Source organism: Solea senegalensis, linkage group LG9 (genome assembly GCF_019176455.1).
Source record: "Solea senegalensis isolate Sse05_10M linkage group LG9, IFAPA_SoseM_1, whole genome shotgun sequence".
Classification (NCBI taxonomy): Eukaryota; Metazoa; Chordata; class Actinopteri; order Pleuronectiformes; family Soleidae; genus Solea; species Solea senegalensis.
In genome coordinates this window covers 16516606-16538011 of record NC_058029.1, presented here as the reverse complement: position 1 = coordinate 16538011, position 21406 = coordinate 16516606, and the positions used below count along the sequence as shown (strand labels likewise).

Sequence of the window (21406 nt, the reverse complement as noted above, 5' to 3'; positions counted from 1 at the left end):
TCTTTCGTTGGCTTTTCCTCCTCCCTTTCCTCTTTTTCTTCCTCCTCCTGTTTCTCCTCTTTTTTCTTTGCCTCTTCTGTCACCTCCTCGTCTTCCCTTTTTGATTCCTCTTTTGGTTTCTCCTCTTCCTTCTTCTTTGTCTTCTCCTCCTTCACTTTTTCCTCCTCTTTCTTTTTGGCTTTTTCCTCCTCCTTCTTCTTCTTTGCCTTTTCAGCCTCTCTCGCCTTTTCTTCTTCTTTCTTCTTTGCTTTCTCTTCCTCTCTCTTCTTTGCCCTTTCTTCCTCTTCCGCTTTCCGCTTGGCTTTTCCCTCTTCCTTCTTCTTTACCTTTTCTTCCTTTTCTTTTTTCTTTGTCACCTTCTTGTCAATTCTTTCCTCCTCTTTCTTTCCGACAGCTGCCTCCTTTTCTTTACCTTCACCAGTCTGCTTCTTTTCTTCTTTAGTTTCAGATTTCCCCTCACTTTTCTCGGGGCTGTTCTGTGTTTTCTCCTTTGTCTGCTCCTCTTTTTTCACATGTTTCTCTTCAGTTGTTACCTCATCATTTTTTACTTTCTCCTCATTCTTTTCCTCCACTATCTTCTTGGCCTCTTTCTTTTTCTTTTTACTGCCCTTCTTCTCAACTTTTTCCACCTCCTTTTTCTCCTCTTTTTGTTCCTTTTCCTCCTTCTTATTCACTTCTTTCACCTCAGGCTTTTCCTCCCCTGCTTTAGCCTCCTCTTCACTTTTCACCTCTTCCACCTTCTCCTCCTTTGCCGTGTCAGCTTTTTCCTCTTTATCAGTCTTTTCCTCCTTAGATTTCTCTGCCTCAAACCCTTCTCCCTCGGAGCACTGCGAGCGCCGTTTGAGGATAGACGAGAAGAGGCGAGACAGGCCTTTTCCAGCAGAGGTCCGGGTACGAGGCTTCAGCTGTTCTTCCTCAGGGGACGTGGCGCTGTCAGCAGGCCCAGGCTCAGAGCCCTGCTCTTGGGCCTTCTTGCTGCTCGATTGCTCCTCCTCTGGTTCGGAAGCTGCTGCCTCTGGCTTCTGCTTGTTCTCTGGTTCAGGTTCTGGCTCTGTTCCACTGGCCTTCTGCTTGCCCTCAGTGTCTGCCTCACTCACTGCACTTGCCTCTGTTGTCATGGTAGCCACTAGGAAGGAGACAAGAAACGAGTCAGAGGTAGAGAAAGGTCACGGTGCTGGACAGAGTGTGATGCTGCACAGCGCGGCTATACTTAGAACACAACAAACAAGATTAGGAGCAGTGGACTATTAGCCTCTGTGTAGAAAACGTTACATTTCACTTTGCTGTGAATGGTGAACAAATGCAATCATCAGATCAATACTTTAAAAATGAAATGAAAAGTAAAAATGTTCATTTGACTATGATAAACAGCTTAAATAGAAACAATAATTAACTGCTTAAGTACTGTTTATTTCACTGAATTTGACATTTGAGAACTCAAATAATTCTTCATCTTTGTATATCTGAATGTATTAATTAAGAGAATCACCAGATTAATACAGAACATTTGTTAGAACAGGCAACAATCTAATACTACAAAAAACTACACTTATTTTGATTGTTTTTCTCAATAAATTGCAAGGATGCCCTAAAACTGTGGTCATTAATCATGCAAATAGGGTAATTTGCATGCATGCCTCATTATTCCCACTCAATATTATAATTTTAGCTAAGACCTCAATCGAGAGCAATTTATCATTTGAAATGTATATAAGTAATTCATTCACATTCTGCTTCTTTGTGTTGTTTTGTGCTGTAAAACATGAAGCATCACATATTATATCCTAATACAAGCGCACACACACAAACCTCACTTCATCAAACAATAGCCTGTCTGTGTTGATGAGTGTCTGCATCGACATGGAAATCTGAGGGCAGGCACACAACACTGCCCATCACAGACTCATTAAATCTCAGTGACACAAAGGAGGCATTTTGCTCTGGAGCTGCCCATTAGCATCGCCCGGCTCATCCATACCAAATAAGCATGCCTGCCTCATCATCTTGAACATACCCATCAACTTGGGCATCTACACACACACACACACAGACGCACACACACACACACAGACCTCAGTGACAGGATGATGTACAGCATAAATTCACCCAAAATTTGTCAACGAAATGGCATTTGAGACGCAGCCATTTCATTAAAACTGAGACAATGAAATAAAAATGAAGGAGTGGGCAATGCTCCAATCACAACAGAGGGCCTCTAAAATGTATGCACAGATGCGATTTAGAAGCTTAAGTCATCCATAATTGGCCTGATCATTCAAAAAAAGTGATGTGATTCAAAGTCAGTGTCCAAGGAATGACTTTACAACTTAGAGTCAGTAGTGTGGCGGCAATCCGATATACATTTAGAAACTTGCAACCAGCCGTTTAAATCACACCCCAGTCTGAAATACACTGCAGGTGTTATGCAATCACACAAATGCACACACCTCTTTTAAGTGAGATCAGTTGCTGTGGCTACCATCACCGTCAGTCCTCAACTTTAATAAGGAAAGACATTTGTGACTAATGTGGCTGTGCTTTCCTCTTCCATCTGTAGTTCAAGCCCCACCCTGCCTTGTGTGGAGTGTGGGGGGAGGGGGAGAGCAAGTCGGGAGGGCAGGCCAATCTTCCAGATGTACAGGGCCTCGCCCTCTATACCATGCACTTCCCAGTGGCAGTACAGGACAGCAGGAGAGGAGGAGGAGGAGGAGGAGAAGCAGGGGTAAGCACACACATCAAATCCTCTTTCACCCTCCCATTGTTTGTGTCCAGTGACCAATAACTGTGGTGCACATTATTACTAATCCAGCCTACCCTTCCCCCCAGAAGATACCCCCCATCGCCCACCCACCCACCCCCGACAGGCCTATTCCCTAGGTCACAACACACACTGGTATGCACCAATGCTCCCTAGCTCCTCTGGGTCTTTTAATGCTCTGTCATCTCAATTCTGATTGTCAGGAAACAGACATGCTTCTAATGGAACAGCTGAGCTTGTGTCTGCTGCCTCCTCCATTTTGTGTTTGCCATCTAACATCTCTGCTATCAGCCAGCTGAGCAACACTAACCTGTCTCATGACTGATTGAGATAGTGTTGGGCACCATACCACCAGGATCTCTCAATATAGCATCAATCTCTCAGAGAACCACATTTCTTCTTCTGTGTGGAGATAATTAGATGAAATATTGCTGTACAGTTAAGAAAAAAAAAAACTTCTATACTACATAATTAGTGTGTCTAATGAGCTAAATTATAGATGAAGTAGGCCACCCTCTAGCAAGAGCGAGCTCACAAAGAGCTGCTGGATCAGGTGCAAACACCACGGCTGGAGTTAAATCAGGGTCTGATTTAAAGTTAATATGACCTTTGATTAAAGTAAATATTCCCACAGGAAGATCATTTGAAATCTTTACAGCTTTGATGTGACTCATTGAATTTCACTTATGGGGAAAAAAAGAATGAGACCTTTTAATTTTCTCATGGAGAGGAGTGTGTGTTGGGGGAAAATTTAAGGGTGCATTCACACAAAAAATGTTTTTATTAGATTATTCATTTAAATACTCAAACACTTAGAAAGTGAAATTTAAATTGTATTATTTAAAAAAAAAATTTTATAATAAAATTAAAATTTTTAATAATAAAATTCCCACCAGCCCTTCTTAATCAAGCCCTAGTTTGTTTGATGGAAAGTTTGGTTTGTCTGGGGAGGCGTATTACAATGCAGGGTATTGTGGGTAAACACAATACAGTGTGTTACAAAAAAACAAAATTAAAAAAACAAGGCCGATGGATATGATGCAGCTCCATGTTTTGCTCAACAGAAGTTGCCCTGCATTAACCAACAGATGAATGACTTTTCTTGTTCATTGTTTGTCTCGTCTTCTCCTTCAGTAATACTTGATGCAGCGCCGCCTCAGGCAAGGAGGGGAATACTTTATTCAAAAGGTTTGCTTCATTTCAAGTGCAGTGTGAAAGCAATCTCGGACCGGCTGAATGTTGCAACCCCCAATTCAACAGAGTCCCCAACCATACCGAGTCTAGTGGACTATTAGGTGTGAAAACAACCTAAATCTTCCTTTGCTTAACTTTGAGGAACACCATGAGTGTGAGATGCAATTTATTAACAACTCCCGTTTAAATTATGTAAAAAGTGTTGAATTGGTGCTGATTCCAAATGCCAAGTCTCACTCAAAACCCCTATTAAAGTTAAATGTCACTTTCAGGAGTTGGAACAAATACCAAATACCAAATACCAATATTATTCGTCAGTGATGCTGCTACAGCATGATTGTTACTGAGTCAGTGTCTGTGTGTGTGTGTGTGTGTGATGAAAGAAGCTGAATGGAGCAGATTATGGAGTCGAGGAAGAGGAGGTATTTTATATAAATAGCTACATGTGCTGATGATGCAGGGACTCATTAGTTAGCCTTTAGAGACAAGCTCATATCTATTTCTGTTCTCAACATGCATATGCATATGCACATGTGCATGCATGTGCGCATAGCCATTAACACAAGGTGGTAAATTTACAGTCTTAAGAAAGCAGAGGAAGATTTCACTTGTTTTGTGTGAATTCTGGCATGACACTGACCCTCGACTGACAACACCCAAAACTTCTAAAAATAACCTCACCTTGTAGAAATAAGTGGACATAAAGGAAGCGTGTTTCCTGGGTACTGGAGAGAAGGCTTAAGGAATTAGAAGGAGTTTAGAGTTAATCAGCCCCAGAGTGACCAAGTAAGATTATCTCCATGTATCTACGCGCCAACAGTATCTATCTCTCCGCCTTCCACATTTTGGTTCCGTCTTTCCATTTCTGACTCTCTAAGTGTGTGTGTGGATCTGTGTGTGTGCAGGAGAGAAGAGCTGGCAGAAGTATAGTGGTGATCAGCAGTGCTGTTTCATGGTTTCATGTTGGGCTCTGCCTACCTGGCAGCACAAATTAAGTGATGATGGCCAACATATCGTCCCTCTGAGTGCATGGTGGCTCCCATTAACCTTTATAAGTAAACACAGACAGCCATGCCAATGTACACACTAACATGAACTCACACACGCACGCACGTCTGCCCAGCAACATCTCAAACATGTGCACACTATACTTCTAAAATCCACAGCAAGCATCCCTGAAAATCAGGAAACACAAGTGGTGTGAATTTTAAAAAGTGATCCAACTTTGGATGAAAGACTACAGGACTGATTTCATGACATCTCTATTGTGCTCAAATAAAAAGGTGCACGGCTGCAAAGGTTTATTTGAGGGTAGCTCACAGTGTAAGCCTAAACCAAACTCAATCCTAAACTAATCAATACACACAGATGGTCTGTGAGCCTGGTGCTGTAACATGAACCAACATGGGAAAAGAATGAAGTAGCCTGATTGATTTACTGTGGTCACCCTGAAAGCATCTCTGAATCCATTTGAACCATTACCTCAGCCACGGCACATTGGAAGGAACAGTATATCTGTGCACCACCGCACATTATGAAAGAAGTACTTCTTCCACAAAATCTGAAGGAGGATTCCATCTTCTATGCAAAATACAAATGTAACTTATACATATAAAAACAGTACGCATCTTACAATATACATAGTTAAAGTTAGAAGTTACTGTTTTGAAAGTAATGTGTGGTAATGATCCATTAAGTTTTCAATATATTGCAAGTAATACTGAACTGAACTTCAACTGAAAACATACATTGCAAATCAAAATGGAATTGCAACATCTGTCAGGAAACTTAGATATTTTCCCTCAATTGTGTGGCCGTAAAAAACGCTGGAGTCAAATCCAAAGACTAACTGTACATAGGAATTAGTTGTGGAGTCTGTTACCTACTTAATTCTCACACATCAGAGCAGTTAGTAGTCTAAGTGCATGAATGCATCATAACTCCCAAAAGAGGATTAACACCAGCAGGCTCTTCTGGGACCTCAGTGACCTCACTCTCACACAGAAGAGCCAAAAACACGCTCAGCTTCACTTCACTGCACCTCTGAGTTCACATCAATGCTGATTCAGCAGCAGTGGAGATGACACCAAGCACATGTACATGTACATGTCGTCTCTTTGCCATTTTATAACCTCTCGGTTTACTTCGGTTGCTTAAATGAGCACTTGCCAGCCCCGAGTGCATTAACGCTGCCTCTCCCGCTCTCTCTCTCATCCTTCCTACGTCATATCTGCAGCGCTTCATGAAAGATTATCTGACTATATATATCCAGCAGTATCATCAATGGAGATGAGGCTTATTGGATGAGTTTCTCGTGGAGGCATGTGCTTGCACAGAGGCAGACACACGTTCACATACATCACCCTCCAGCTAAAAGATGGATATTTTTAACCCGCTTCATGCTCCACTTTGGGTTAAAAGCAAGTCATGTCAAGCAGAAAATAGAAAAAAAGAAAGAAAAGCAGAGCCATTTCTGAAACAGCATGAACATCTCAGCAGTCACATTCTTGAAAACAGTCATAACACACCTCACAGGGAGGAGACCAATAACATGATAACACGTGTAGTCATATTTGAGGGTACAACATCACCTCCTGTGCCATTTTTTTGTTTTTTAAATGTCCTGAAGCTCTTATACTGTTCTTCGTTTGGAGATAAGCTGATACAGTGAAGCAATGATGCTGAAAACGTGTATTCATCAGCATCTTTGGAATTACATGCCTAAAAACAACAACAACAACAACAACAAAAAACACTAACTAATTAAAAACGCATCATGGACAAAAACATTCTATTTATGAGTTTTTCTAAAATTTCAAAAGTTGAATATATGATAACTTGCCCTTACCTTATATTAATTTCCTTTAATATAAGGTAAGGTGAACACATCACTGCCTTCGTAAACAGGAACCACTTTAATTCATATATGTACGCTGTTTACTGCTACTCGGCTCTTTTCATTCTAACAACAATAAGTACACGCTTTGAGATTTAATTAACCTTTACATTTGCGCAAAAATAACGCCTTTATTTTCTCTCTCTCTTTTTTCAATTCTTATCAAACTGCCGAACAGTGGTGGGCTGCGTCGGGCCAACGTGCCAGGGTATTTAAACAATCTGTGTACGAAAATGGCGCCGAATGTTCAACAAAAACAAACAAACACTAACTCACCAACCAGCGCGAGGGAGGGGGAGCACAAACCTTGAAATTCATCTTACCTACTCTAGGATTAGCATCAGTGGGGAAGCAAACGGCAGGAAATCCGACAAAATCCTATAAATTTATTTATATATTATATTCCGCACGTTCAGAGCAGAGACAATGTAGCGGAGCCACACATGCTTTGTTGTGCCGACGGTGTCCGATGCTCGTAAAGGGGCGGAGCCACGCACTCGGGGTCGGACTGGAGTTGACCAACTGAGAAACAAGCAGAGGGCCAGAGCCTTCATCACCACCGCGTGTCAACAAGACGACTTTAATGTGACGCCGAGTGTTCCTGCCTACAAGAAGAAACCCAACTGTCTTATATCTCCATCTTGACACTATACAACCTCCTCCTGCTGCTCTGTTCCAGAAAAGAAGCAGCACTGAGAAAAAGCTCTGTTTAAACATTAAAAGAAACGACACATATAATGGGGGAATAAATAAAGCACAGAGAGTGCACTCCCCTATCTCCAAAGGTTAAAATTAGACATAAATCCTGCATCCCTATCTGGATTAACACCAACATCTCATAATTTCTTCACAAAAGTGCTCAGAGTAGTTTAAATAAACAAAAACAAAAAAAAAAAACAGGCGACACATTTGCAGAATAACATGCGTGAAGTTAAGTTGGGGTTAATTTATTAACCATATCTGTTGGTTTTAATGTATGACTTGTTTATTTGTGTTGTTTTTATAATTTCTACAGTATTGCATTGTATGTTGTATTGTTTGTTCTTAGGTCTATACTATAAATATTGTGGTTTTACATTTTAATTGTTTTATTTATCACTGATGTGCAGCACTTTGCTTCCACTCTTGTTGTTTTCAAAGTGCTTTATAAATAAAGTTGGATTGAAATCAAAGTAATAGGAGGTGTTACAGGAACGTAAGATAGAATAGTCAGGAAGTGTATATGCATACATGCATGGTTTGTCTTTTTTAAAAAGTGGGTCCCCCATAAAAGTTTTGTTTTTGCAGGTTTCTGTTTTTACTCCATTTGATGACGTGCTCGGAAGCTATTGCTAGTTATAAAGCTTATGCCAGACTAATGAGCTTATTGCTTTTAATGCCAGCAAATATTTGCATGATCATATTATTTGCATTAAGTATTCTCTATTAATTCAGAAGTTTTCCCCGTGTTGGAAATGACAACGTCCAGCATGCATGGAGGAAGGAGAGGGAGTGCAATCATTAACATAGTACAATGTCCACAAGGAGGGAGGGAGGCCAGAGTAAATATTCCTGTGAGTCCTACTCTTCTTCAAGCACCAACATTCACGTGCACAGTATGAGGGTGTCGAGAGTTAAGAGAGAGAGAGAAAAGGCTCAAGAAGAATCAGCTGACGGTATGTCCCAGAAAGGTAACAGCTTATCGAATATCGGATAATAAACAAAACAAAAAACATAGCACAGACATGTGTGTCTAATCACATACACATACATAGACACAAGCTGCCTTAATGGACCCCGGCGTGGTCTCCGCCCATCTGCCTGACCCCATTAGTGCTCACAGGGAGAAGGGGGAAGTATGGGGGGTTCATTATTCTCTCACACATGGGGTAAGGCACCATCACCTTTGTCTCACAGACACAAGTTTGTGTGGCACGCACACTGGTGTCATGTGTCTCTTCTGGACATATGATCTGCTATTCATTCATTTAAAAAAACAAAAGTCTTACCAGTTTAAAGGTTACTCCCCAAATCCGATGATTTAATTTGTTTTGTTTTTTAAAAAAGAAAGAAAGTCCAAAGCAGTCAACAAGAAAAACGAGAGATGCCAAATGATAGGAAAGGACAGCGAAACACGTGAACGGTTGCTAGTGGCATTTTTTTTCTTCAGACTGTGGTCAAAGTGCGGTGAATAAGCAGCAGCAGCACCACAGAGCTTTCAGACCAGTGGTGTTAAACATTTACTAAAAAGTCAAATGCAGAGGGGGAAACAGGAAGAGTCCCACTTCTGGATGGGCATTCATTTGTGCTGTTGCCGTTTCCCTTTTGCCTTTAGTTTCACAGGGAATGAGCGGGACAGGAGAGACAGAGGAAGAGCAAGGGAGACAAACAAAGACTATGTGGTAGTACTTTGCCTCCAGTTGCTAAGGAACCCCTGCCCTGCCCTTTGCCTACTACTGCAAGGAGCAGGTGTTGAGCTGGACCCAGGAGAGGGGAGGGGAGCAGGAGAGGAGCAGCACTCACAGCCACAGTCACTCCCTGGAGACAACGACAGACTGGAACCACAGACTCAGAGACGACTCACTCACACGGTAAACACTGACACCCACTTTGTGCTTCCCCAGTCACTCTCCCACAAACATGCACACACTGCAGTGCTTTGCTCCTGCTGAGTGCACTGGGTTCTGTTAGTCCAGAACATCTTCATGACTGTGATTACATCACGTCCCATACCACTACATCTGGGTACAGATGCAGTGTCTTGTGTAGTAACACATGTGCAGCTTCAAAACTGTGCTTTAAATTTGGATTTTGAGTGCATGTGATGGTGTGCATAGTTGCATGCATGCGTTTTATTTGTGCTCTCAAGAGCACTAACAGAAAAGATGGTCCCAGGGCATCAATATTCATGGTGCGCCATTATGTTATGAAGAATTGATGAACCAGGAATGTTCCAGTGTTTCTGCCCCTTTCTGCCAGTACACGGTGCCTCTGATATTTTTGGACAAGTTTGCATTCTCTCAAAACCTAAAGACTTTAAATGATACAACATGATGTTTCTTCTATAGACCGTGTATACAAATTGACATTAGTCTAACAGATTTAAAAGGGATGCAAAGAGGACTCAAACAGCCTTGTGCAGTTGTCAAAATATCATTTTAGATTAAATATTGTCTTAACCTATACACATCTTATTCTACAGGCTGAACATACCATCTTTGTTTCTCACAGATCTGCACACATATCACACAGTAATCACTAAAAATGTTTTTTTTTATTTTAATGAAAACGAGAATAATCATGTAAAAATGATCATTCCCTCTGACGTCATGAATCATATCGCAATCTCTGTTCCGATGACAATAATTACAATTAGACATTTATTCAGAGTCGTTCAGCCCTAATTTAAATAGAAGTCTGTCGGAAAATGATTTATAACATTTAGTTCATGGTGTTGATCGCTAGAATCAGCTCTGTGTCAATTTTGTAGATGACAAAAACAGATGATGAACACGGCACGAGTTGACACTAATGGGATTGACAGCCAGTATCATAATATGTGTACATTCAGACACTGACATGGCAGTGGTCTAATTTCATACCTCTCATATCTCTCTGTCTGGAGTTTGTTAAGACTGCACCCATTTTTTATATACAGCCTATGTTATTTTCCTGTGCTATCTATCAAAACAGTACAGGACAAGTTTCCCACAAAAACAGCGACGTGTTTTTCCTGCAGCTATAAAATGACCAGGTTGTTGCATCCACAGTTAAAGCAAAGTGAAAATGCACACAGTTGCACATCACGTGTGTGATTTCAAAAAGGACACTGCTCCACGCCCTCGGCTTTACAGCACACTGAACAAATTGTAGCAGACATTCGAGGCCACCGAAGAGCATGCTATATTGTGTTTGATTAACTAGTGGAGATGGCCAGATTGCCTTAGTTTACACTGCCACCTGGTGGAGAAATTGGTGAATGAATTCACCTTCGACAGTGTATCTCTGTTTAAAAAAAAAAAAAATCAATGCACTACAATCACACTTCTAATTGAATCTTGGTTGACACGCGTTCAAAAACACAATTCAAGTGGAACAATTTAACTACACAAAAAGAAGAAATATGTTGGTGAAAGTACAAAACCTAAGTCCAACAGTTATCTGTCTTGAGAAAAGGAATCCCCACCAATCTTAGTCGAAGTTTAACACCAAGCCGGTATGCATGCAGGGAACATGTGTTCATGAGAGATAAAGACGTGTTTGCGACCAGATGCCTGAGTATGACATGGTCGCAACCCCTCCCAAAACTAATCTGACGTGGAGGCCGTCAACAAAAAAAAATGTGCGACACAAATTCAGCTGCACGCTCTCTCACTCAGTGCCCGGTCTGCGTCTCTTTCATTCCCTGAACATTAGAAGAGAATCCCACCAATCTATGACGACAACCAAATTATACAACAGAATACGACACACTCGTTTGGTTCAGTTAAATGGAACAGACATTAAATAGAAATAACCAATAAATGATATCAATTATTCTCTGTATTAACTGAAACCAAAGACACGTTTCAAAAATAGAAAATTGAACTCTATGCAGCTGAGCAGAGATGATTAATTCAACTGTTGCTCTACATTAGCTTCACGCCATACTGTTGTAGTTTTGATAAAGTAACGGTTTCTCTGTATGTGCCGTATACAAATGCAAGTGTAAAACACTGACTGTATGCAAAGGTTCAGTGGGATCATTGCAACCACAGAGCAAAGGGCTTTTGTACACATGCAGCTCAAAAGATATGTTGATACTCACATAACGTCCATGTAGAAGTCCATGTAGGAGACCCAGGCAGAGTGACCAGGTCACAGGGAGACAGAGAGTGAGAGAGAGCCAGTCAGTGCAATCACATTTATTATCTACAACCAGAGGTGGAAAGTAATGAATTACATTTACTCACGTTCCTGTAACTAACAAGGTTTTTTTGTGTACTGTATTTTTTTTAATTTGTACTTAAATCACATCCATTACTGAGTAAAACAATGTTGGTCTGAATTTTAAAAAAAGGACAGGACTATTGGACCCACTTTGACTGATACATTATTTGTTTTCATATTTTATTTTAAAGTTTTGCCAAACAATTAATGTGAGATTTGTGTTCCCTTGTCCCTTTTGCATGGCACAAAGAACCCCAACCTACTTTAACTTACAGTACATGTTTAGACCAGTATTTTTACTTGTACTTAAGTAAAATGTTATCTAAACAGTAGTACTTTTACTAGTAGAGTAGAATATAATATTTCAGTACTCTGTCCACCTCTGCCTGCAACATAACAGAGTTTAATCACACATATGGCAGTACACAGACTCAAAGACCTATTTATTTATTTATTATAAAACCCAAAAGCCAAGTCATTCTGTATGAGATAATACACTGCGTAGGATGGGCTTATGATTAAGTGATTGATTATTTGTTCATTATTGTGGCAGGCATAGTAAATACATCTTACCCAGACAGACTTAAAATACACTATTATTTAGAAATACAAAACCAGTGGGCCAGAGAAAAACACGGAAGCCAGTGTCAACCTCATAATTCCTGATTGGAAATGTCAAAAAGAAATATGCACTTTTTTTAGAGTGTTTGCGATTTTTGCGACTTTATGTAAGGACCCACAAGTATATTAGGGGACAGGGTCACAGGTAATAGCAGATTTTTCCAGTTGTTATGGCTGAGGTATTTGCAGAATACTCTGTCACTGTTGTTATTTTATTTTCTCTAATTTCATATTTTCATTCCATCTTCAAAGTGTCAAATTGAATTTGACTTTTAATTAATGCGAGGCAGCAGTCATTTTTTATTTAATCTTGCACAATATTTATGAGATGGGGCTTTATTTTACTAGAGCCCCTGCCCCTACAAATGTCTGTGCACACCCTGGTCCAGCAGCCCTGGAATCTGGTTGTTGCTTTGTCCTGTTTTGTTAAACTCTCATTTGTTTCCATTTAAATTCAGCGAAAACAACCAAAAACAAGGTTTACCTCGTGCTTCCTGTCAGGTTTCTACAGTGCAGCAAAAAGTCTGTTATTTTCTGAACACATTTCCTTGCTGTTTATTTGAGATAAGGCTTAATATGTTGACCATTATCTGGTGTGTGAAGTGTTGGGGGCTCAGAGTCTCTGGTGTCAATGAAAACAACATCACCACACACATTTCTGACTCCCTGTGTTATCATGTAGTCAGAAACTACAGTAGTTTATGAGTTCCTGTTACAGCTACAGCACAAATTAAGCGCGACCTCGTCGTGTTTGACATAATCCCTCTTCTAAATGCGGCGCGGTCAACTGTGAATAACCCGCCGCGGTGAGGAAACGTAGAGAGAACGCAGACCTAAACACAGTGAGTGAGTCATCATACCTGAGCAGGTAGCTGTCTCCTCTGCCTCCACACGTCAGCTTGGAGACATGATTCCACCCCGGTGTTTCCCTCCTGAGCAACTTGGCGACTATTGAGCAGGTTTCCACGGAGAGACGATGACGCAGCCACAGTGACGCAGCAGTAAAGTAGTGCAGGGTGGGGATCTGAGGTGGAGGCAGTGCTGTACTTCAAAACTCACGGAGAGCTTCTGCTTTCAAATGACTGACAAGCTCGAGGCAAGAACGAGCCTGACTTGTGGTTGTTTCACGTCACTGCGGGTGTGTTTACCACACACAGGTGAGACAGGTGTAAACGTGTGCCTCCTGCTGGTCAGGGCTGGTTACGACCACAGCTTCCTCAACACAGGAGGGGGACGACTTAAAGTGACAGTTCAGCTTTTACCAAAGGAATGAAAATGTGTGTAAAACACCTTTGTTTAAGATACCTTGTCATGGTACCTTATCTCACCAAGCAGTCATGGAGAACCAGCGGGACAAACAGGCACTCGCTTGGCTGCCATCTTTTAGCCTCTTAGCCAGTGGCCAGTGGGCGAGTCCAGTGGGGGGGTGTACCCAAGAGTGGAGGTGACGCCCCCCTCTCCGCCTGCAAAACACCCCGCTGTCAAGTCCATCGGCCCTGGGAGCTAGAGCTGGGTGGGAGAGATCTCAATCAGTTTTTGAGAAGGCATGTTGATTCTTTTTTGGAATCTTTTGCTCATTGTTATACAGCTGTGTTCCTCCGCTGTGTCAATGTGATGACGTCATCAAACCGTGACCCTCATGTGGAGGATAAAGCGGTAGAAGACGGATGGATGGATACCGGAAAGTAGAGCAATAGCGCTTTGCACCCATATACTTGTCATCACGGTAGCCCTCAGGACTTCCACGGAACAACCTTCCAAACACAGACAAGATTCACCAGCGCGTCGTCAGCTTCTCTGTACCGTAATTCCTAAATGGTTGGATAACTGCCAGATATGAAAAGTGAAGGTTATCTTGGAAAAGGGGTCAAAAAGGGGCAGAAGCACTCACTCATTGAACATTTTTTTTACAAATCTATAGCCATAAAATCAACATAAATCCAGGCGGCCTGAATATCATGAGAATAAACAAAAGGCTCACATAATAAAACCTATGGCTGCTGAATTTGCAGTCTATATCTTCCAGCCTTTTCTAACTGGTGTCACTTTGTGAACACCTTTCTCTCCCACACCAAAGTCCAGGTCACACAGACCCACTGCTGTCTAACAAAAAGGGAAAGCGAAAAAGTTAATGTCACCGAGGTGCTGCATGTCACAACTTCTTCATTTTTGAGCAGACATGTGACATAGTTCATCTATGTCACATGTCTGCTCAAAAATGAAGAATTAAGAAACAAAACGCTATAGAATTGAGATTTAATTTGTGAATTTAATTTTTGAATAAAATCTCATTTTATTTCACTGCATTACTTAAAATATGCATGATACATTAAAAATGGCTGAGGTGAGAGATATTCAGCTGCAACATGCAACTCCACCAGTAGATGCTGCTAAATCCTACACACTGTGCCTTTAAGAGTACATAATATAACAAAGGCCATGGCATCATGACTTAGGGTCTACTGCACTGGTCAAAAGAAAGAAAGAAAGAAAGAAAGAAAGAAAAAGGATCCTATCACAGACTCATGTTATCATACAAAACAGCCAGTATACACCCAAACACTCCACACACTTAACTCCAGCCTTCTGGGTGCAGATAAGAGTAACTGTCATCACCGACACTCACACACACACCTACTTTGACCCACTGAAGATGGTGTCCCCTGTTGAATGCTACAGTAATCTTCTCATACTTGTGTTTGAGTTAGATTGTTTGTCAGTAGGAAATTAACATCTGCAGAAAAGTCTGAAATATTTGATCACATATAAGGAAAATTCATAATTCCTAATTGTTTGGGGGATATAATTGTATAATTTAAAGCTTTAATATACCAAATGTATAAATGTAATGTAAAAATGTATACACAGCCCATTACAGTTTTGCTTTATTTACTGGTTAATGCTGTCTGACACGAAAAAGAATGTGTGAAAAATGTTATTTTTGGGCAATTTTACATTTGGAAAGGATGTTTCAACGTAGGTTTTGTCATATTTAAACACTGATATATTTAATATTTAAATATATATTCAAAGGATGACCTTTGAATAGGACGTGCCTTCGATTCGACAAAGCACGAGTGTCTCCACAGAGAGCAGTGTTGCACTGTTTTAGCAGGAAGACAACAAGAGCGGGTGGGAATTAAGCATTTTTGTCCCGTGTAATGAACATGAGCTACTCGTCGTCGTTCAGACTGAAGTTATGACTTTAATATGGCTGATAAGGGCCCACTTTTAACTTCATGTGTCATTTTCTACCTGTCGATCGGGGCCGCGATATTCCAGATTCTCGAGGAGCCAAACTGGATGTCGGCCAGAGACAAATACATCCTCCAGAGAGAAAACTTATTAAACAAGTTTTCCTGCTTGACCAAAGAGGATCTGGATGAGATCCTGGAGGTATGATCCCCACCAGTTTTTCGTTTATTTATATATATATATATATATCTATATTATGACATTCTAAGTTAGATTTGTATTGATGCATAAAATAGATTGAGCCACCAGAGCCGCGATCAAAGATGAAAGTAATAAACATGTAAAAAATGTAGACTACAGCGTTAAACTATAGACTATAGTGTATTTTATGAAACATTGTTCATTGGATTCGACACTACAATGTCGCGCTTCTACAGCTTAAAACTGGAAGTCGGTTCAGGTCGCCTTTACGCGTCAGGACACTTCAGGACTTGTTTTTCCTGATCAGGAACAAACTGCCACGAGCGTTTCTACTTCTGCTGAGGTGGATCAGGTGACAATGAAGCAGCTCAATGGTTCCTCACTGTACAGCGCACGAGAAAGTTTGAAGCATTTCTAATTTTTTAATCGACACGCACGAGCAGCAGTGCGCCATAGGCGCGAGGGGGCGTGTGTGTGTTTTCTCCATACTTTCATACCACAAGCTACAGCGTCAAAAGACTGCATGTTTGCATAAGGTGTGTCCAGGTGTAGCGCAGGCTACATGCAGGGCCGTTTCTAGCTTTGTGGGGGCACTATGCAAGATGCTGGGGCTAGTTGTTTTAAATTATTCCTAGCCCTCTATCAGGGGTCAGCAATTGGTGGCCCATGGGTTAGGGTTAGGGTTGCCCACCAGAATCAGTGTCTGGCCCTTAAATTATTTGCTTATCTTCACAAAAATGAACATGATGTTTTGGCCCAATATTCGATAGCTTACAAAATAATTGGCCCTTGACTCGACCGCATTTACTTGCCGATCCCTGGTGCAGATAGTGTCGTCTGATCAAGAGGGGGCCAATCTAGAGAGGGGAAAAAAATCATGTGGACGTGGACTCACTGTGTTTACCCATCAGATTGTGTCGGAGGCTGCGGGTGAAGGTGTGACCATCACTGGTGACAAATATCACAACTCCTGGGACTGGGCCAACTCTGTCATTTTTGCTGCCACCATTGTCACCACCATAGGTTTGTAAGAGCTGCTGTATTTGGCACTAATTGATTTTATTAACATGTGAACTATTATTCACTAATTGAATAATATTGGTTAAATCTTTTAGGCCATTAAATAATGTAAATCTGTTGGTGCTGTGAGTGGCTATTTTCTCTCATCATCCACAGGTTATGGCAACGTTGCCCCAAAGACTAAAGGTGGCCGTGTGTTCTGCATCCTGTACGGTCTGTGTGGGATCCCACTGTGTCTGGTATGGATTAGTGAACTGGGATCATTCTTTGGGGACAGGGCTAAGCGTCTGTCCCAGGTTCTGCTCCGTAGAAATATTTCAGTGGTAAGAGAAGACTGAATGCTGTGTTTAAATGGCAAAGTTTTCAAACATGAAGTTGTAATCCCACCTACATATTTTGGTGTTTGTGTTTCCTTTCTTCCTTCTGACAGAAAAAAGTCCAATTCATCTGCACGGCTTTGTTCCTTTTATGGGGGCTGTTTGTGCACCTAGTGATCCCCCCGTTTGTTTTCATGTCTCTGGAAGGATGGAGTTACCTGGAAGGCATCTACTTTTCTTTCATCACACTCACAACGGTTGGTTTTGGGGATTATGTGGCAGGTAGGTTTATTCATGGTGTTTTTCATCCATACCAGCGGGCATACCAGGTTTGATAATGTAAAGATTCCTGGGGGCCAATGCTCCCTTCATACCTTTTTTTAACAGTAAATGTTACACACAAAGGCACTGTTTTAGAATATTTTAATTTCGTTGCCACAATTATCATTTTTGAAATGGCAATGTAAAGAAATCTAAGCCACGTAGGAGTGAACAAATGAAAAAAATAAAATCAGCCTTTCTTTTACATCTGGAGTCAGATATCATACTGGAACTGCCTGTCACAGCTGGGTTGCAAACTCAGGACTCTAGTTTCAAAGCACAACTCCTTACCAGCCGAGCTAATGGGGGTGACATGAGTCTGTCCCTGGCCTACCCTGGCAAACCAGACCTACATCAAGCTGGGCTCAATCTGAGGGGCGGAATCAACGGTTGTCTTAAATTTAAATTTGCTACCGCTAGGATACATATAGATTTCTATGTATTTCAATGTGTGTGTTTATACGTCGGTGAAATACGTCCCCTGACTAAATACGGCGACCGCTGGCCGCAGTCTGATGCGAAGTGGTGCGAACACACGTTTGCTGACTTTATCCGGCACATTAGCTTCATATATAAGATTCTCTGTAAAACACTGTGCAGCCAGCAGCACACTTGTCCCTCCGCCTTGACATAATACCGCTCTTCCTCCCTCGCCTGCACTCTCGCAGGGACAAGGTGGAGCTAAGGTGGAGCTTGCGAAGTAAACTTACTGGTGGGGCGGTAACATTCACGGTGAAATGCGCATGCTGCCGTCATAAGCGCAGGGAATTCAACATCGAGTGTTTTATCGCTTATACTTACACTAAGGGGGACCACGAAAACATGACTGAGTATTCTTTTTCCACACTTTGGCGACTGGTAGGGCCTCCAGAGTCCCAAATATAAGTACTGAATTGGTTAAAAAGTTGATTTTGCATAATATGTCCCCTTTAATAATACATTATAAAACCAAAGCCGTACAAAATCTTTGGACATGCCTGATCTATACATAATGTTGTTGTTTTTTTGCACAATTTGCCTGGTTCTTTGTTATAAAAGTCATAACAGTGCTTCTACTTCCATTTCAGGTGTAAATCCCAACATAGAATACCCCCCTCTGTACAGAGTATTTGCAGAGATATGGATCTACATGGGTCTGGCCTGGCTGTCTCTTTTTTTCAGCTGGAATGTCCACATGGTAGTGAAAGCTCACGAAGTGTTTAGGAAAAGGAGACACAGACACAGACAGTTAAACGATGAGGAGCCCCTACAAGAAGGAGGAAACAAGGAATTACCTAATATCAAGCAGTCCGTTATTGACATCTTCAACTTCCTGTCTGAGCAGGAGGACGGCGACTACAGCACCGTCATCAAAGAGATTGGCATCATGGCAAAACATAAAAAGCCTGTTGACAAAATAAATCGCTCTCAGAGTTGCAACGACTTGGACATCCAGACCCTGGATCATTCACCTGGACAGAAGAACATCACCAGTGTCTTTGACCTGTTCAAGAACCCACAGGCCGACGAGAACAAAGCGGATCAAAGGAAGCAAACGAGCACAAGAGCAGAATTCCCGAGGACAGATAACTTGAAGAGCAAGGACAGCGGTGCATCCGAGGCAGAAAATGGCGGCATTGTCGTCACTGTGCCTGTCAACGATGCTGCAGAAGAACAAAGTGTGCAGCATCCTGACGGAGGAGAGACTAGGTTTAAAATACTCAAGGTAAATGAAAATGTGTTAACAGACCAGGATGAAAAGGGTTAAATCTTCCTTTCGAGATGGTTCTTCAAATTTACCAACACTGTGGAGCCAGTTAGAGGAAAGGGCAGTTGTTTTTAAAATCATACTAGAACTGTCAAGAATTAAGGAAATTGCTTTATATCAATTTATGCAAATCAAGGCTGGGCTGTCAAACAGTTTCCTAGCAGGGCAGACCCAGGATTTTATTTATGATTACTGTTTGTGTCTATGACTTGGTTTTGCTCTTTTACTTGGTATTTCTAGTATGACATTGTTTTACTGTAGACTGTCTCCTTGTAAAACGGATGCATGATGAATACCGTTCAAGGGGCGATAACCGACTGTGATTAAAAAGATTTGAATAATGATCCACCTTCTGAAATGAACATCAGTGTAACAGCAATAAAGTAAAAATCCATGAATCCATAAAATCAGACTACTTGTGTATGCAACTGAATACATCTGTGATGTAAGAGAAATGAACAGTTTAGTTCAAGAAATTTCCAGAAATGTCTCCAACATGTATTTTCTTTTCCATATTTTCATATTTTAGCTTGTTTATGCAAAACAACATAAATTCACTGTTGTGTTGGCATGGATGGAAGCCAAACAATGCCAAACAGAGTTTGAACCTTCTCCCCAAGTTCAAACAGATATCATAATCTTGGGTAAAATGTATATATATATATATATATATATATATATATATGTATGTATATATATATATATATATATATATATATATATATATACATATATTATCCTGTGTACTGTAGCTTTAGTGTAGCTTGTTTGTTTTTTTTTTTACAAATTTTATTGTAATATCGCCCTTATTTCATGGTGTTTCATGTATGTGGTTAATTCAGTGTCTTGACTGTTTTAACCAGTGATGATTAACCACCTTGCAGCTTTGTTCATGGGTGAACTCAAGAGGTTCTCAGTTTATGTTTATGATTCCAGACAGCTGAAAATGTTGATGTTCAATTCAATTCAATTCAATTTATATATCTATATATCAGCAACTCTTGACTTTGGATCTTTGGTGAGCTTTTGTTGTGAGGCATCATCAGTGAATGCTTCTTTTGAGGAGTGTTTTTATCAGTCAAAATAATTCTCAACCACACCTCCTAACTAATTTCATTGATAAGACAACAGCTATGCTAAAACTCCACTCCACTGAATTGTTGAAGTCATAAGCATACTCCCAATGACCACACTGCACCATCCACTTTTATTTTATTGTTTTAACTTATGTGTTTGTATTATATGTAAGGTGACCTTGAGAAAGGTCCAATAAAACGTATTATTATTAGTCGAGCGTTGTGAATGTTAAATATATTGTGTATGTTAATATTCATGACTTAGATGAAGAACATATCACAGTTTATGTCACATTAATGCACAAAAAAAGGAAATTCCATTAGGGTCCACATTAAAAATAGGAGAGAAAAACTCCTGAAGAGTAATATCTTTAATCTTTGCATGGATGAACCATGATTGATACTATAAAAACATTATTAAATGTTATAATATTTACCTTCACAGTGGCCACATATAGAGATCTGCCACATATAGTGTTGGGAATGACAAATGTGGGAGGTCTCCATCTCAAATACTCACAGCACTGATAAAGACGAGTCTGTTCCCAACGACTGTTATATCCTCTGAACCATTATCTGAAAGCACGCAGCAGCAAAGTGGTTAGTTTTAATGCCAGATGGTTTATTTGAGATCTGTTTGGTTGTAGTTGGTGAGTAGTTACTTACTCAGGTGTTTCCGAGGCACGTATTCGGGATTATAAAAAGGTAACAAAATTTCCAAAATGACCACTGTAGGTATCCATAAAATCATATTATTAGGTGTCTTAGTATGTGCCCACATCCGATGGTTAACAGCTATACACCAAATGTCAACCAAAGTCATCTAAAATACTTTGAAAACCCATTAGTTTTTGACACACCATAAATCACAAAAAGACAACTTGTCGAAGGAATTAGTCGACTCTCTATTCATTACTTTGATGCATTGATGGTGTAGAACCACAATAGTGTTGTGACAGGAGGATAATTCAGCTCGTTTGTTTTGGCATGGGTGAAAGCCAAACAGTGCATCCTCTGCTGCAACAACATGGTTATTACTTCCAACAGTTTGAGTGCTTCTAGGCAGTATATTTTGATCTCAAACGTTATAAAAACGCATGTGAACATTCTGCCCAACATCAAACAAATATCATAATATTGGGTCAAAAGTGA

The 21406-nt window shown here is 40.7% G+C and overlaps 2 protein-coding genes across 3 annotated transcripts; one reads left to right on the top strand and one right to left on the bottom strand.

Moving 5' to 3' along the window:
* Positions 1 to 20: 20 nt before the first annotated feature.
* Positions 21 to 11716, bottom strand: LOC122774506 (axoneme-associated protein mst101(2)-like; the record flags this gene model as incomplete). The annotated part of the gene is made up of 2 exons (XM_044033873.1): positions 11635 to 11716; positions 21 to 1126 (listed from the first exon to the last, which is right to left on the bottom strand). A coding segment is annotated over exon 2 (1098 nt), but the record flags the coding sequence as incomplete, so codon positions are not given.
* On the top strand, positions 8980 to 19585 carry LOC122774505 (potassium channel subfamily K member 5-like). 2 transcript variants are annotated; one of them, XM_044033871.1, is made up of 5 exons: positions 8980 to 9418; positions 16685 to 16796; positions 16950 to 17116; positions 17224 to 17392; positions 18499 to 19585. In XM_044033871.1, the coding sequence occupies exons 1-5, from the start codon at positions 9083 to 9085 to the stop codon at positions 19176 to 19178; spliced, it is 1464 nt and encodes a 487-aa protein (XP_043889806.1). In that variant the 5' UTR covers positions 8980 to 9082; the 3' UTR covers positions 19179 to 19585. The 2 variants fall into 2 exon arrangements, with proteins under 2 accessions (XP_043889806.1, XP_043889807.1); XM_044033872.1 differs by lacking the exon at positions 8980 to 9418 and adding an exon at positions 15257 to 15773.
* The last annotated feature ends 1821 nt before the right edge of the window (positions 19586 to 21406 follow it).

Excerpts from the sequence above, each read along its gene's own strand:
- LOC122774505 (XM_044033871.1), top strand. The coding sequence starts at position 9,083 with ATGCAGAGGGGGAAACAGGAAGAGTCCCACTTCTGGATGGGCATTCAT. Across the intron at positions 9,419-16,684 it reads AGAGACGACTCACTCACACG|ATTGTGTCGGAGGCTGCGGG; the intron begins GTAAACACTGAC and ends TTTACCCATCAG. Across the intron at positions 17,393-18,498 it reads TTTTGGGGATTATGTGGCAG|GTGTAAATCCCAACATAGAA; the intron begins GTAGGTTTATTC and ends CTTCCATTTCAG.